The sequence below is a fragment of the Entelurus aequoreus genome, linkage group LG01 (assembly GCF_033978785.1).
Source record: "Entelurus aequoreus isolate RoL-2023_Sb linkage group LG01, RoL_Eaeq_v1.1, whole genome shotgun sequence".
In the NCBI taxonomy this organism is placed as follows: domain Eukaryota; kingdom Metazoa; phylum Chordata; class Actinopteri; order Syngnathiformes; family Syngnathidae; genus Entelurus; species Entelurus aequoreus.
This window is the reverse complement of record NC_084731.1, coordinates 75,327,930-75,345,008: the sequence shown is the minus strand read 5'-3', so window position 1 is coordinate 75,345,008 and position 17,079 is coordinate 75,327,930. Positions and strand designations below refer to the sequence as shown.

Genomic DNA, 17,079 nt, shown 5'->3' with positions numbered 1-17,079 from the left:
CACGGTGTGTGTGAATTGTGAACATGCAGTCTCCTACGTGCATGCTCGCAATGCAACTCCTGCAGGGGGGCGATGAAAGGCAGCTGTTTGCTTATTTTAGTACCCTCCCACTCCCACTCGGATCTAGTTTCTGTGGGGACGTCAAAGTGCTGAATCGTTTATTCTGTCGTCTATTATATCGGACGCCGACTCCGCCACAATTCCCACAGTGGGTGGGCGGGCCCACACTCACCCTGCGTTACTCCCATGATGCAATGTAACACTTACTGCGTAGCATGACGAACTCATGTCATGTAACATGTGCTATGTTACCCGACATGTTTTGTCACTAGTGCCAACCTGTAACTTTACATAGCGAGGAAATTTGACTTCTGCTAATGTATACTAGGTCATGTAACTACTGTCTCGCGTGAGGTAATAATTTAGAATGCAATGAAACTTGCACTACCCTACTCAGTGGCCGAGTGGTTAGAGCAGACCTGGGCATTCTGCGGCCCGCGGGCCGCATCCGGCCCTTTGTGCGTCCCTGTCCGGCCCGCGTGAGGCCAATTATAAATTACAAAATAAATTTTTAAAAGTATCTATGTCGAGTGTGCAATACAACGGTGCTGCTTTTGTTTTGAAAATCGTTATTTGTATTACTTCCGTGTGGACGTATGCGTGATTGTGAGTGAATGTGAACAACTGCAATTACAAAATAAAGTTGAAAAAACATCTATGTCCTGCGCGCAATACAACTGTGCTGCTTTTATTTTGAAAAGTATTATTTATGGGCGTGTGTCCGTGTGTAACCTGCGAGTGAAGGTGCACATGCAGCGACAAGTGATGCACGGTTTACACCCGAGACGCCAAAAAGAGAAAAGTTGATGAGGAATGCCGTGTTTTCAACAAGACATGAACTGCAAAGCAACGTCCCCTCTAAGGTGCGTGCCTGCGCAAATGCGCACTGCTCAAGCGTCCGCTGCGCGCAGCAAGTATATGCCGCGCACCAAATCAAATCCCATCTGAATTCTAAACAAAATAAACATATTTATTTTATGGAATTTTGCAATGCAACTTTGAGTGACAGTGACAACAAGCGGCCCTAACGGTGTTCGTCAACACCGTTCAATTGAACACCGTTCAATTATTGTAACGTCTATCGAGATGCTTCGAGGACAGGAATTATATCGATCACTTTATTGAACAAAACTGTTTATATTCGGACATAACCACACCAAAAACATGAGTAAAACAATTCTATCTCGAAAAACTAGTCATTTTCTGCCGTACAAACCAGGCCAAAACCAACTTGTCATCTGTCACCAACACGCATAGCACTAAACCACTGGTGCGTTTATGGCCACACAAAAAGTCGGACAACTCAAACACCACACAAAGTTACACTATGACTCCTCAGTCATACGTGTGCTTATTTTACTGTCATTTATTATTAATGTTAATTTATATATATTAGTCATGGAATGCTGTTACACACACTATGTTGAAGTATTACTATTATTATTATTATTATTATTATTTATCTTACGGTATATATCAAAAATAATATTGAGCAAAATTTAATTGAAATATTGTCGATGTGGCCCTCCAGCAGTGCTCGGGTAGCTCATGCGGCCCCCGGTAAAAATTAATTGCCCACCCCTGGGTTAGAGTGTCCGTCGTGAGTTCAAGCCTTGGCCGAGTCATACCAAAGACTTGAAAATGGGACCCATTACCTCCCTGCTTGGCACTCAGCATCAAGGATTGGAATTGGGGGTTAAATCACAAAAAATTATTCCCGGGCGCAGCCACCACTGCTGCTCACTGCTCCCCTCACCTCCCAGGGGGTGAACAAGGGGATGGGTCAAAAGCAGAGGACAAATTTCACCTCACCTAGTGTGTGTGTGAGACAATCATTAAATGATAAATGGGTTATACTTGTATAGCGCTTTTCTACCTTCAAGGTACTCAAAGCTCTTTGACAGTATTTCCACATTCATCCATTCACACACACATTCACACACTGATGGCGGGAGCTGCCATGCAAGGCGCTAACCAGCAGCCATCAGGAGCAAGGGTGAAGTGTCTTGCCCAAGGACACAACGGATGTGACTAGGATGGTAGAAGGTGGGGATTGAACCCCAGTAACCAGCAACACTCCGATTGCTGGCACGGCCACTCTACCAACTTCGCCACGCCGTCCATTGACACTTTAACTTTAACTACCTGAGGTGACGTGTGTACCCTGTTAAGTGCGCTAATGTGTTACAGGGGGAAAATGCAGTGTTACATGAAACAATACCTTGTATACAGTGGTACACAAGTTATGGTAATGCTGCCTAAGGTGATGTAACGTCTACTGTTACATGAACCTAATATGATACATGTAACACAGTACAAGGTACATAGTTTCATCAGGTAATGTAACTTGTATACAGCGGTACATGAGTTCATGTAATGTATATTGTGCTTTATGAGGTCATGTAACATGTGAATTATATTTACGTCTACTGGTACATGAAGTAACGTAATATGATACATGAAACAATGTACATTGTACTGTGTTCCATCAGGTAATGTAACAGGAACTGTGTTACATGGAACAATGTAACTTGTATACAGCGGTACAGGAGTTAATATAACGTACATAGTGTTTTATGAGGTCATGTAACGTGTACTGTTGCAAGAATTAGTGTGCACTGCTACCTGAATTGACATAAAAGAAACAATGTAACTCGCGTACAGTGGTACACAAGTTATGGTAATGTACACTGTTACATAAAGTAACGCACTAATACATGAAGTAACGTAATATGATACATGACGCAAAGTATCTTGTACTGTGTTACATCAGTTAATGTACGTGTACTGTTGCATGAATCACTGCATGCGGTACCTGAGTTAATGTAATGTATTCTGTGTTTCATGAGATCATATAACATGTACTGTTACATGTAGTAACGTGTTATATGAATTAACATATGACGCATGCATGATAATGTACCTAGTACGTGTACATCCAGTAATGTAACATGTACTGTTACATAAATCAATGTAACTTAGACAGTGGTACATGAGTTAAAGTAATGTATTGTATGTTTCATGAGATCAAGTAACGTGCACTGTTGCATGAAGTAACGTGTACCGTTACATGAAGTAACGTAATATGATTCATGAAGTAATGAATCTTGGTACTGTTACATCAGGTGATGCAACGTGCGCTGTTACATGAAGCATTGTAACGTGTACACAGTGGCACATGTTAATGTATACTGTGTTACAAGAGGTCATGTACAGGGTGTACTGTTGCATTAAGTACTTTTAACTGTTAAATCAAGTTATGTCTTACTGTTACATGAATCAACGTAATATGATAAATGAAGCAATGTAGCTTGAACTGTTACGTCAGGTAATGTAAAGTATACTATGTTACATGCAGCAATGTACCTTATACAGTGGTACATGTGTTATTGTAATGTACACTGTGTTTCATGAAATCAGATCGTCTAATGTTGCATGAAGTAACGTGTACTGATTCAGGTAATGTAACGTGTACTGTGTTATGTGAGGTAATGTAAGGTGTGCTGTGTTACTTAGGTAATGTAACGTGTGCTGTGTTACGTAGGTCATGTAAGGTGTACTGTTACGTAAGGGCATGTAACGTGCACTGTGTTACGTAAGGGCATGTAACGTGTACTGTTAAGTGAGGGCACGTAACGTGTACTGTGCTACGTGCGGTCATGTAACATCTACTGCGTTACGTGAGGTAATGTAACGTCTACTGTGTTACGTGAGGTAATACTGTTACGTGAGGTAATGTAACGTCTACTGTGTTACGTGAGGTAATGTAACGTCTACTGTGTTACTTCGTGAGGTAATGTAACGTCTACTGTGTTACGTGAGGTAATACTGTCACGTGAGGTAATACTGTGTTACGTGAGGTTATGTAACCTCTACTGTGTTACGTGAGGTAATGTAACGTCTACTTTGTTACGTGAGGTAATGTAACTTCTACTGTGTTAAGTGAGGTAATGTAACGTCTACTGTGTTACTGTGAGGTAATGTAACGTCTACTGTGTTACGTGAGGTAATACTGTTACTTGAGGTAATGCAACCCCTACTGTGTTACGTGAGGTAATGTAACCCCTACTGTTACGTGAGGTAATACTGTTACTTGAGGTAATGTAACCCCTACTGTGTTACGTGAGGTAATGTAACCCCTACTGTGTTACGTGAGGTAATACTGTTACGTGAGGTAATGTAACCCCTACTGTGTTATGTGAGGTACTGTAACCCCTACTGTGTTACGTGAGGTAATGTAACCCCTACTGTGTTACGTGAGGTAATGTAACCCCTACTGTGTTACGTGAGGTAATGTAACCCCTACTGTGTTACGTGAGGTAATGTAACGTCTACTGTGTTACGTGTGGTAATGTAACGTCTACTGTGTTACGTGTGGTAATGTAACCCCTACTGTGTTACGTGAGGTAATGTAACGTCTACTGTGTTACGTGAGGTAATACTGTTACGTGATGTAATGTAACCCCTACGGTGTTACGTGGGGTAATGTAACCCCTACTGTGTTACGTGAGGTAATGTAACGTCTACTGTGTTACGTGAGGTAATGTAACGTCTACTGTGTTACGCGAGGTAATGTAACGTCTACTGTGTTACGCGAGGTAATGTAACCCCTACTGTGTTACGTGAGGTAATGTAACCCCTACTGTGTTACGTGTGGTAATGTAACCCCTACTGTGTTACGTGTGGTAATGTAACCCCTACTGTGTTACGTGAGGTAATGTAACGTCTACTGTGTTACGTGAGGTAATACAGTTACGTGAGGTAATGTAACCCCTACTGTGTTACGTGGGGTAATGTAACGTCTACTGTGTTACATGAGGTAATACTGTTACGTGAGGTAATGTAACCCCTACTGTGTTACGCGGGGTAATGTAACCCCTACTGTGTTACGCGGGGTAATGTAACCCCTACTGTGTTACGTGAGGTAATGTAACGTCTACTGTGTTGCGTGTGGTAATGTAACCCCTACTGTGTTACGTGAGGTAATGTAACGTCTACTGTGTTACGTGAGGTAATGTAACGTCTACTGTGTTACGTGTGGTAATGTAACCCCTACTGTGTTACGTGTGGTAATGTAACCCCTACTGTGTTACGTGAGGTAATGTAACGTCTACTGTGTTACGCGTGGTAATGTAACGTCTACTGTGTTACGCGTGGTAATGTAACCCCTACTGTGTTACGTGGGGTAATGTAACCCCTACTGTGTTACGTGAGGTAATGTAACCCCTACTGTGTTACGTGAGGTAATGTAACCCCTACTGTGTTACGCGAGGTAATGTAACGTCTACTGTGTTACGCGAGGTAATGTAACCCCTACTGTGTTACGCGAGGTAATGTATGACATCAAAATGTTTGTGATTCCTCCGGGATTAGTTGGCTTCAGCTCAGTTTTAGCGTAGCAATGCTTTAATTAATTCATGTTTGTGAGTTGGAGACAGTAACCATGGCGACGAGATGTCAGGTTAGTTTTATTGCTGTCATTTGGTTAGCAGGCAATGGTCACATGACTTGGACATCATCTCAGTGCAATGAGCGATCGTGTTTACGTTCCTAATGGCAAAGACAAAGCAGCCGTGTCGGCTACTTGTGTGTGGCAATGTTGGATCAAAGATTGTCTCCGTAGAGGGGACGCTCTGCTCGGACGTAAACAACAAAAAAGTGCAGTAAGACTAAAATGTTTTTTCACCCACAAAAAAAATCTCATGAATATTCATGTTCAAATCAGTCATTTAACAAAACATTTAGTTGATATTAGTCTTGCCTCAAAGGTTTAAAATTAACAAAATAAATGTCTAATCATTATTTATTTTTAATGAAACTTCACTTCCTGCTTGCCATTCATCATAACACTCTTTCACAATAAAGTGACACAAGCGATTGTTATTTACAACTTTTTCACATTTCAAAGCTGGTAGAACAAAAAAAACCTGATGTCTGATCTACAAACTACGGCGCTGAATGTCCTCGGGTGGCCACTTTTCAATCTTGAAGGCGACGGTGGCTCAGCTGATTGGCTCCCTGCCAGGAAGTGGATCCCGCATTGACCATATTTGGTGAGACTTCTGAGTTTTGCTAACACTACAAGTTTTCAGCACTTTGATCGTAAAAAAAAAAAAAATCCCTTTTGTCACCCGTAGAGGGCCTGGACAGACTTCAAAGCTGCCAAAATAAAAGCCCCGCCCACTGCTGCTTATTCACGGTGGCGACGTAGCCTCAAAACGGGTAAAGCTGAAACAAAGTTGCGAGGTAGCCGCGGCCGAGAGGCGGAGCTTGAGGAAGCCGTGAAGACCTACTGCATGAAAAACACTTCCTGTTTTGTAGCCACACCCCTTTTTGGCTGCTATTAAGACAACAACGTAAGGCAACGCTTACGTCTTCTCGCGCCGGGATATGCCGAGGGGGAGGGGCCAGGGGAAGAACTCGCTTTGGCACTGTTGACCTGTCACAGGTCAAAGGTCAGGTGCGCGTCACAGTGTTTGATTTTGGCGGGTCGGACAGGAAGACGAGCGCAATAAAGTGCGAGTGATTCCGCTCCCGCGGGGTCACATGACGCTCTCGAAGATGATGACTTTGTTGTCGTCGTTGGCGGGCGAGTTGGGCGACTTGACGTCGGGCGCCATGTACTCCAGGTGGTGACTCCCCCACACCGGGGTGGTCAGGTGGGCCCAGCGCTGCAACACACACACACACACACAGGTGAGCGCGCTGACGGTCACATGACGAGGAAATGAAGCGTGACCTCTGACCTGTGCGAAGGAGCCCTTGGCGAAGAAGAGCTTGTAGACGAGGCTGACGGGGATACACAACATGGACGACAGCGCCAGACACCAGCCCACCACCTCCCCCCACCACGGGTACACGTAGGTGGTGTTGTAGGTCAGAGCCTTGTAGTTGAACAGGTGGAACAAGAAGATACCCTGCGCGCACACACACACACACACTGTCAACTACGTGCACGTGTGTGTGACCAATATAGTACTTTAACATGAAAAGTACTTCATAACATTGCTGCGCGTGTAGTTTAGTGTAATACTGCGTGTGAAGTTGGGTGTAATACTGTGTGTGTGTGTGTGTGTGTGTGTGTGTGTGTGTGTGTGAGAGAGAGAAACACCCACCATGCAGGGGACATAAAAAGTACTTTATAACAGAAGTTGAGTGTAGTACCGTGTGCGTAGTTGGGTGTGGAACTTCGTGTGTAGTTGAGTGTACTACTGTGTTGGCGTGTGTAGTAGTGCGCTTGAAGTTGGGAGTAGTACGGTGTGTGTGTGTATGTGTGTGTGTGTGTAGTACTACATGTGTATGTAGTACTGCGTGTGTGTGTGTAGTACTACATGTGTATGTAGTACTGCGTGTGTGTGTGTGTGTGTGTGTGTGAGAGAGGAACCATGCAGAAGACATGAAAAGTAATTCATTAGAAGTAGTTGAGTGTAGTACTGCGTGTGTAACAGTGCATTTGTAATTGGTTGTAGTACTGTGTGTGTGTGTGGTACGGTGTTTGAAGTTGGGTATAGTACTGTATGTGTGTGTAGTAAGTACTGTGTTTGCGCGATAGCCACTATGCAGAAGACAAGTACTTTATAAGAGTAGTTGTCTGTAGTACTCTGTGTGTGTGTGTACTGTGTAGTGGTGTGTGTGTGTGAGAGAGGCACCATGCAGAAGACATGAAAAGTACTTCATAAGAGTAGAGTGTGTAGTACTGTGTGTGTACTGTGTAGTAGTGTGTGTGAGAGGCACCATGCAGAAGACATGAAAAGTACTTCATAAGAGTAGTAGTGTGTACTATGTAGTAGTGTGTGTAGTAGTGAGGCACCATGCAGACGCAGGGCGTGATGAAGGACCAGCACCACTTCATCCAAGGAAAAGGTCTGTAACCAATCATACGGGCGATGTCATCCATGAAGCGGTCAGCACCTGCCAAGTAATAATGTCATCATTATTTCGTGTTTGGAGGGAAACTACAAAGATGTCACACTTTATATGACTGGACAATAGGAGCTGTATAGGATACATGTATGTACACTATATGTACTATAATATATATACTATATAAAGTTCACTATACTATATACACTTCACTATACTATATATACTATGTATGCTATACCAGTGGTCCCCAACCACCGGGCCGCGGCCCGGTACCGGTCCGTGGACCGATTGGTACCGGGCCGCACAAGAAATTAAAAAAATATATATATATATATTTTTTTTTTTTTTTAAATTAAATCAACATAAAAAAACACAATATATACATTATATATCAATATAGATCAATACAGTCTGCAGGGATACTGTCCGTAAGCACACATGATTGTATTTCTTTATGACAAAAAAAACAAAACTACACTACACTATTTAAATTACACTACGTTATACTATACTATTTATAGAACACTACTATTTATACTGCGCTACATTTTAGTAGTTATACTATACCATACTACACTATACGATATTGTACTACGTTACACTTTACCATAATATACTACATTACATTAAACTTTAATATACTACACTATACTGTACCACACTAGACTATACCATAAAATACAACACTATACTACATGACACTATACTATACTATGTTTACTATATGATACTACACTAACACCCTACCATGCTACATGGACCGCACTATACTACATCACACCACATTTTAATGTATTACAGTACACTATACCATGCTGCACTATATAACACTACACCACTCTATAATATACTAAACTTTATACTATGGTACATTTTTCCATATTACATCAAAGTACACTCCACTGCACAATACTACACTACACACACATACACTACACTATACTACTTAATACTACACCACTTTATACGACACTGTACTATAGCACACTACATGCTGTACTTAACTGTCCTAAACTACACTATACCACAGTACAATACACTATACTATACCAATTTATACTACACCACTTTCTACTACACTATAGTATACACTACATGCTGTACTTGACTCCCTTAAACTACACTACACTACAGTACAATACACTATATTATACCACTTTATACTACACTGTACTTGAGTACACTACACGCTGTACTTGACTGTCCTAAACTACACTACACTATACTATACTACAGTACAATACACTACACCACTTAATACTACACTGTACTACAGTACACTACATGCTGTACTTCACTGTCTAAAACTACACTACACTATACTACAGTACAATACACTATATTATACCACTTTGTACTACACTGTACAATAGTACACTACACGCTGTACTTGACTGCCCTAAACTACACTACACTACATTATACTATACTACACCACTTAATACTACACTGTCCTACAGTACACTACATGCTGTACTTGACTGCCTTAAACTACACTACACTATACATTACTACAGTAGAATACACTATACTATACAACTTTATACTACACTCTACTATAGTACACTACATGTTGTACTTGACTGCCTTAAACTACACTATACTATACTACAGTACAATACACTATACTACACTACACTGTACTATAGTACACTACATGCTGTACTTAACTGTCCTAAACTACACTATACTACAGTACAATACACTATACTATACCAATTTATACTACACCACTTTCTACTACACTATAGTATACACTACATGCTGTACTTGACTGCCTTAAACTACACTACACTACAGTACAATACACTATATTATACCACTTTATACTACACTGTACTTGAGTACACTACACGCTGTACTTGACTGTCCTAAACTACACTACACTATACTATACTACAGTACAATACACTACACCACTTAATACTACACTGTACTACAGTACACTACATGCTGTACTTGACTGTCTAAAACTACACTACACTATACTACAGTACAATACACTATATTATACCACTTTGTACTACACTGTACTATAGTACACTACACGCTGTACTTGACTGCCCTAAACTACACTACACTACATTATACTATACTACAGTACAATACACTACACCGCTTAATACTACACTGTCCTACAGTACACTACATGCTGTACTTGACCGCCTTAAACTACACTACACTATACATTACTACAGTAGAATACACTATACCAGGGGTCACCAACGCGGTGCCCGCGGGCACCAGGTCGCCCGTAAGGACCAGATGAGTCGCCCGCGGGCCTGTTCTAAAAAATAAAATAAAATAAAATAAAATAAAAAAATGTAAAAAAAAAAAAAAAAAAAAGTTTTTTTTTTTTTTTTTAAATTAAATCTACATAGAAAAAACACAAGATACACTTTCAATCAGTGCATCAACCCAAACAACCTCCCCCATGCACACTCATCCACACCCACTCACACAAAAGGGGTTATTTCTTTCTGCTACCAATATTCTGGTTCCCACAACATAGACAACACATCTGCAAGGGACACAGTCCCTGAAGCACACATGATTGTATAGGCTGCTGGTCCACTAACATTTTCATTAATTACTATTTTTTATGTAATTATTTTTATATTGTTTTACTTTCTTTTTTATCCAAGAAAATGTTTTTTATTTATTTATCTTATTTTATTTTATTTTAAAAAAAAAGGGCCTTATCTTCAACAGACCAGGTTGTCAATGAAATTAGATTTGTTTAAAGGGTTTTTTAAACCAGGCCCAGTCCAGATAATGTCCAAGTCCGACTCAGCAACACACACCTTCATTCATGTACACAGAAAAAAATTAGGGAACACAACAGATTGCATATCATTTATAAACAAAATTACATTTTCAAAATAAGCATTTATGTACAGTCCAGATTATGTCCAGGTCACTCAAATTAGGGAACACAACAACAGATATCATATAATCTATAAACATAATTATACTTTCAAAATAAGCCTTTGAGGACTTCTCATCTTTTTTAAAATGTTTTTTGGCATCATTATCGTTTTCAACCATGTAACTTTCTAAAGTTAGAAAATACTGAATAAATGTTTTAAAGAAAGTAATACTAAGTGAATATCTGTTTTTGGCCTTAAAAATAAACATTTTACCGAGTACTATAATTAAATTGACTAAATCATGATTGTCAATGAACTCTCCTAAAATAACAGAAACAACATTAAGCTTCATAAACAAACCAATCCTTAAACACATTTGTTCAACTTCCACCGAAAAAAAAGACACAATATGACAATACCAAAACAAATGCAGGGTGGATTCAGGCTCCTGACAACAAAATCGGCAATCATCTGACTCTGTCATATTCCATAATTTTAACATTTTCCCTGTGGGTAAGAAGTTATAAACAATTTTAATTTGAAAATAACGATTTTGCACATCGATAGTGGTTTTATAGATTAGTTTGAATATGGCATCCCATGGCAACGGGCAGTCAAAAAAGTCCTCCCATTTTCCATTTGTGTTGTATGAGGCAGCCTTCAAAGATTTCTTCATTAAATAAAAATTAGATATTTTTCTATTTATTTTAGTTCCTTTTTGCAAACTAGAATTTCTTATTAGAGGTTTACAAACTAATAATTTAGTAGTTCCATAATTAATTATTTGTTTCCATCTTTCCCCAATTACTCCAGTTAGTTGATAAAATGAAAAGCTTGAGCAAGCATCACCATACATAGCTCTAAATTCATCATACTTCTTAATTTTACCATTCTCATTGATAATATCATTGACAAAAATGATTCCTCTTACAAAAATGATTCCTCTTTCAAACATATTTTTCCAAAAGAAAGGCTTTCCATCTATTACAATATTAGAGTTCATCCATATTAACTGCTGCAAAATATCGTCTCTTTTTTCTGGCACATAAAATTGAAAACACCACTATGAGTGGATTGTTTCCTTTATGAACCCCGCCATGTTTCCCAGCAGACTCTCTGGGAGGGGATCACTTGTAAAAAAGGATACAATTTCTTTTGATACAGTACATGTTTTTTGTCCAACAGGACATTTGTGTACCACTCAATGTTTAAATACATCTTTGGAACAATTGATGCTTTTAAAGACAGACACATAGCTTCAAGGTTGAGAAGTTTCAGGCCCCCATATTCATACTCTTTGTACAAGACCTTTCTTTTAATCTTTTCTGGTTTGCCGTTCCAGACAAAATCGAAGACCCTCCGCTCATAAATCTTAAAAAAGTTTTGTGATGGAGCTGGTAATGACAAAAACAAATAAATAAATTGAGGAATAATTAACGAGTTGGCAATAGACATTTTACCATACAAGGTTAGGGATTTCCCTTTCCATAATTGCATAATTTTGTCCAGCTTTCTTAGTCGATTATCATAATTTACTGAGCCTAGATCTTCCAGATTTTCTGGGACAACAACACCAAGTATGTTAACTGGTCCATCTGTCCACAAAACAGGCACTTTGCATTCCATTCGAAAGGACGTTCCCTTTAGATTTCCGATCCTTAACATTTTACATTTATCATAATTAAGCTTAAGGCCAGATTGCTGTGAAAATATGTCCAAAAGATTAAGAAGGTTCCGCAAACAATGAGGAAAAATCTTATCTTTGTGAATCAGCCTTTTCTGACATGAACTTCATCAAGAACAAACACAGAACACGCCTCACTGATGCACATCTGCAAGACTCACTCAGAGTTGCAGTGTCAAGTTACACACCAGAGTACAACACACTAGTTAACAGCATGCAATGCCAGGCTTCCCACTAACTGACAAAGAAACAGATAACAGATTTGGTGCCCAGTTCAAAGTGTGACATGACTTAAAAATTTGAGAGTTTACTTTTGTATTTTACATGAGTTATTATTTGTACAAACATGGTGCAAAGTAATTCATGATTTGTTAAAAAATGTTAGTGGCTATCTAGTTAAAATGGGATATTGTGATTTCACAAGACTGTCTTAGAAGTGATCATTTGAAAATGTTCAATTTGAAAAATGTGCACTTAGAGAAAATATAAAAATAAAGTGTTGCATATTGATATTTATCTGTTTCTATATATATTTGTTGTGAGAAATCATTAAGACGATCAGTGTTTCCACAAAGATAAATATCATTAATTATTAATAATAACAGAGTTAAAGGTAAATTGAGCAAATTGGTTACTTCTGGCAATTTATTTAAGTGTGTATCTAACTGGTAGCCCTTCGCATTAATCAGTACCCAAGAAGTAGCCCTTGGTTTCAAAAAGGTTGGTGACCCCTGCACTATACTATACAACTTTATACTACACTCTACTATAGTACACTACATGTTGTACTTGACTGCCTTAAACTACACTATACTATACTACAGTACAATACACTATACTACACTACACTGTACTATAGTACACTACATGCTGTATTTGACTGCCCTAAAATACACTTCACTATACTACGGTACGGTACAGTACACTGTACTACTTTTTCCCCCACACTTTACAATACTACACTATACTATAGTGCAGTGTTTTTCAACCTTTTCTGAGCCAAGCCACACTTTTTTCATTGAACAAATGCGGAGGCACACCACCAGCAGAAAACAATGAAACTCAGCAGCCGATATTGACAATAAAAAGTCGTTGTCGCAATTGTTGGATATGAATTCAAAGCATAACCAAGCATGCATCAATATAGCCCTTGTCTCAAAGTAGGTGTACTGTCACGACCTGTCACATCACCCCCTGACTTATTTGGACTTTTTTGCTGTTTTCTTGTGTGTAGTGTTTTAGTTCTTGTCTTGCGCTCCTATTTTGGTGGCTTTTCCTCTTTTCTTGGTATTTTCCTGTAGCAGTTTCATGTCTTCCTTCAACGCTATTCCCCGCACCTGCTTTGTTTTCGCAATCAAGACTATTTAAGTTGTGCAGACGCAATCCTTCCTTGTGGGGACATTGTTGATTGTCACGTCATGTACGGATGTACTTTGTGGACGCCGTCTGCTCCACACGCTGCAAGTCTTTGCTGTCGTCCAGCATTCTGTTTTTGTTTACTTTGCAGCCAGTTCAGTTTTAGTTTTGTTTTGCATAGCCATCCCTAAGCTTCAATGCCTTTTCTTAGCGGCACTCACCTTTAGTTTATTTTTGGTTTAAGTGTTAGATACCTTTTTACCTGCACGCTGCCTCCCGCATATTGTGGTCACGACAAACCATGTTCCCGACATCTACAAAGCAATTAGCTACCTGCTGCCACCTACTGATATGGTATGGCATAACATGGTTACTCTGCCGAGCTCTAGACAGCACCGACACTCAACAATGGCACATTTGCGGATTATAATTACTGGTTTGCAAAAAATATTTTTAACCCAATTAGGTGAAATTACATAATCTCCCACGGCACACCAGACTATCGTTATTGAAAAACACTGCTATAGTACACTATATGCCAGGGGTGGGCAATTAATTTTTACCGGGGGCCGCACGAGCTACCCGAGCACTGCTGGAGGGCCACATCGACAATATTTCAATTAAATTTTGCTCAATATTATTTTTGATATATACCGTAAGATACATAATAATAATAATAATAGTAATACTTCAACATAGTGTGTGTAACAGCATTCCATGACTAATATATATAAATTAACATTAATAATAAATGACAGTAAAATAAGCACACGTATGACTGAGGAGTCATAGTGTAACTTTGTGTGGTGTTTGAGTTGTCCGACTTTTTGTGTGGCCTTAAACGCACCAGTGGTTTAGTGCTATGCGTGTTGGTGACAGATGACAAGTGGGTTTTGGCCTGGTTTGTACGGCAGAAAATGACTAGTTTTTCGAGATAGAATTGTTTTACTCGTGTTTTTGGTGTGGTTATGTCCGAATATAAACAGTTTTGTTCAATAAAGTGATCTATATAATTCCTGTCCTCGAAGCATCTCGATAGACGTTACAATAATTGAATGGTGTTCAATTGAACGGTGTTGACGAACACCGTTAGGGCCGCTTGTTGTCACTGTCACTCAAAGTTGCATTGCAAAATTACATAGAATAAATATGTTTATTTTGTTTATAATTCAGATGGGATTTGATTTGGTGCGCGGCATATACTTGCTGCGCGCAGCGGACGCTTGAGCAGTGCGCAATTGCGCAGGCACGCACCTTAGGTGAGGGGACGTTGCTTTGCAGTTCATGTGTTGTTGAAAACACGGCATTCCTCATCAACTTTTCTCTTTTTGGCGTCTCGGGTGTAAACCGTGCATCACTTGTCGCTGCATGTGCACCTTCACTCGCAGGTTACACACGGACACACGCCCATAAATAATACTTTTCAAAATAAAAGCAGCACAGTTGTATTGCGCGCAGGACATAGATGTTTTTTCAACTTTATTTTGTAATTGCAGTTGTTCACATTCACTCACAATCACGCATACGTCCACACGGAAGTAATACAAATAACGATTTTCAAAACAAAAGCAGCACCGTTGTATTGCACACTCGACATAGATACTTTTTAAAATTTATTTTGTAATTTATAATTGGCCTCACGCGGGCCGGACAGGGACGCACAAAGGGCCGGATGCGGCCCGCGGGCCGCAGAATGCCCAGGTCTGCTATATGCTGTACTCAGGGTTCGTACGGGTGCTTAAAAACCTTGAAAATGCTTGGATTTTAATGTTGTGTTTTCAAGGTTGGATAAATGCTTGCATTTTGCAGTGAAATAGGACGAACATTTCCCAGCACTTTTTGTGTCTTTATGCGCATTGAAATCAGAAAGGACGCGCATTTCCGTAAATCTGCGCGACCCAGGATTTTTTTTTGTTTTTTTTTACCAACCCTGCCTTCTTCGGATCAAAACTCCAGTTTGCTTGTTTTTGTTTTTTTTATCAATTACTCTCTCTCTTTCCCTCTCTCCCTCTCCCTCTCTCCCTCCACACCACCTCAAAAACATACTTTGCAGGTCAACAAACGGGGCAAATTTTGAAGTGTTATTGTGCGAGGAGTGTTTTCAAAAGAAGTTTCATGGAGAAGTGGCTGACAAGTAAGCAAGTGTCGCTCGCATCGCTGACGGTGACATCATCACCGTCGTTGTTTACTGAAGCAGAGATGCTGACTGTGCGTTATGGTCAACTTTTTATCCATAGACTTATCAGATTTCATTTTTAATTATCTATAGCAGGGGTGTCAAAAGTGTGGCCCGGAGGCCATTTGCGGCCCGCAGCTAATGTTTTCAAGTCCCACAGCACATTCTGAAAATACTATTCAAATAAACAAAAACATAACAAAAGTGGAATAAAAAAGCTTACAGGTGAATTGTCATTAATAAAAAGTTGCAATGTTGACTAATAAAACAAAGCTGTTTTTTTCTTTAAAACTGTCATTGCTCAAAACATAATATTGAATCAAAATCAATGTTTTTATGAATTATTGACCTATCCAAGGCTCTCATTACTTTACATCAAGTATTCCACTTTGAAACATATTTCTTTTGTGTTTGCCATAAAAACACAGTTTTCTTTGACAAAAAGGGCAGAAAACAAACAAAAAGAAAAAAAAGAATTGACGGATAGATCTGTAGTTGATGAATGTTTATAACTGAATAAATTTACATATACATAAAAATGTGTTTTATTTTGTGTTTTTTTTTTAATGAATTACGTAACGTTAATGACAACCTTTTTCCAAAACACAATATAGAATGTGAGATATAACAGTTTAATTTATCATTTGTTTTCAGAACGCTAACAAACAAGTGGGACCCCAAAAATGTACTGTGGGATCCCATTTTTAGGACTTGATGGGGTCAAGTCATAAATATTTTTAACCCAATTAATTACATAATCTCCCACGGCACACCAGACTATCTCAGTCTGGTGTGCTATACTATACAATACTACACTACTTATTCTACTTTATACTAGACATATACTAGTATAGTATATGTCTATACTATAGTACGGTACAGTACACTATACGATAATACTTTATACTACACTATGTAATACTACATTACTTTATACTACACTATATGCTGTACTTGACTCCCCTGTAGTATGGTACAGTACACTATACTACACTATTTTATACTACACTACTTCATACTACACTACATGCTGTACTAGACTGCACTAAAATACCCTACACTATACT

General features: G+C 39.2%; 1 protein-coding gene across 3 annotated transcripts in view; it reads right to left on the bottom strand.

Moving 5' to 3' along the window:
* Positions 1 to 5,515: 5,515 nt before the first annotated feature.
* The window catches only part of slc6a8 (solute carrier family 6 member 8), a 32,429-nt gene continuing 20,865 nt past the window's right edge, over positions 5,516 to 17,079 (bottom strand). For all 3 annotated transcript variants that reach the window (XM_062058200.1, XM_062058183.1, XM_062058190.1), the window contains 3 exons: positions 7,871 to 7,971; positions 6,807 to 6,977; positions 5,516 to 6,731 (listed from right to left, as the gene is read on the bottom strand). In XM_062058200.1, the coding sequence (XP_061914184.1) occupies positions 6,603 to 6,731; positions 6,807 to 6,977; positions 7,871 to 7,971 (401 nt within the window). In that variant the 3' untranslated portion in view covers positions 5,516 to 6,602. The remainder of the gene's footprint in view (positions 6,732 to 6,806; positions 6,978 to 7,870; positions 7,972 to 17,079) is intronic.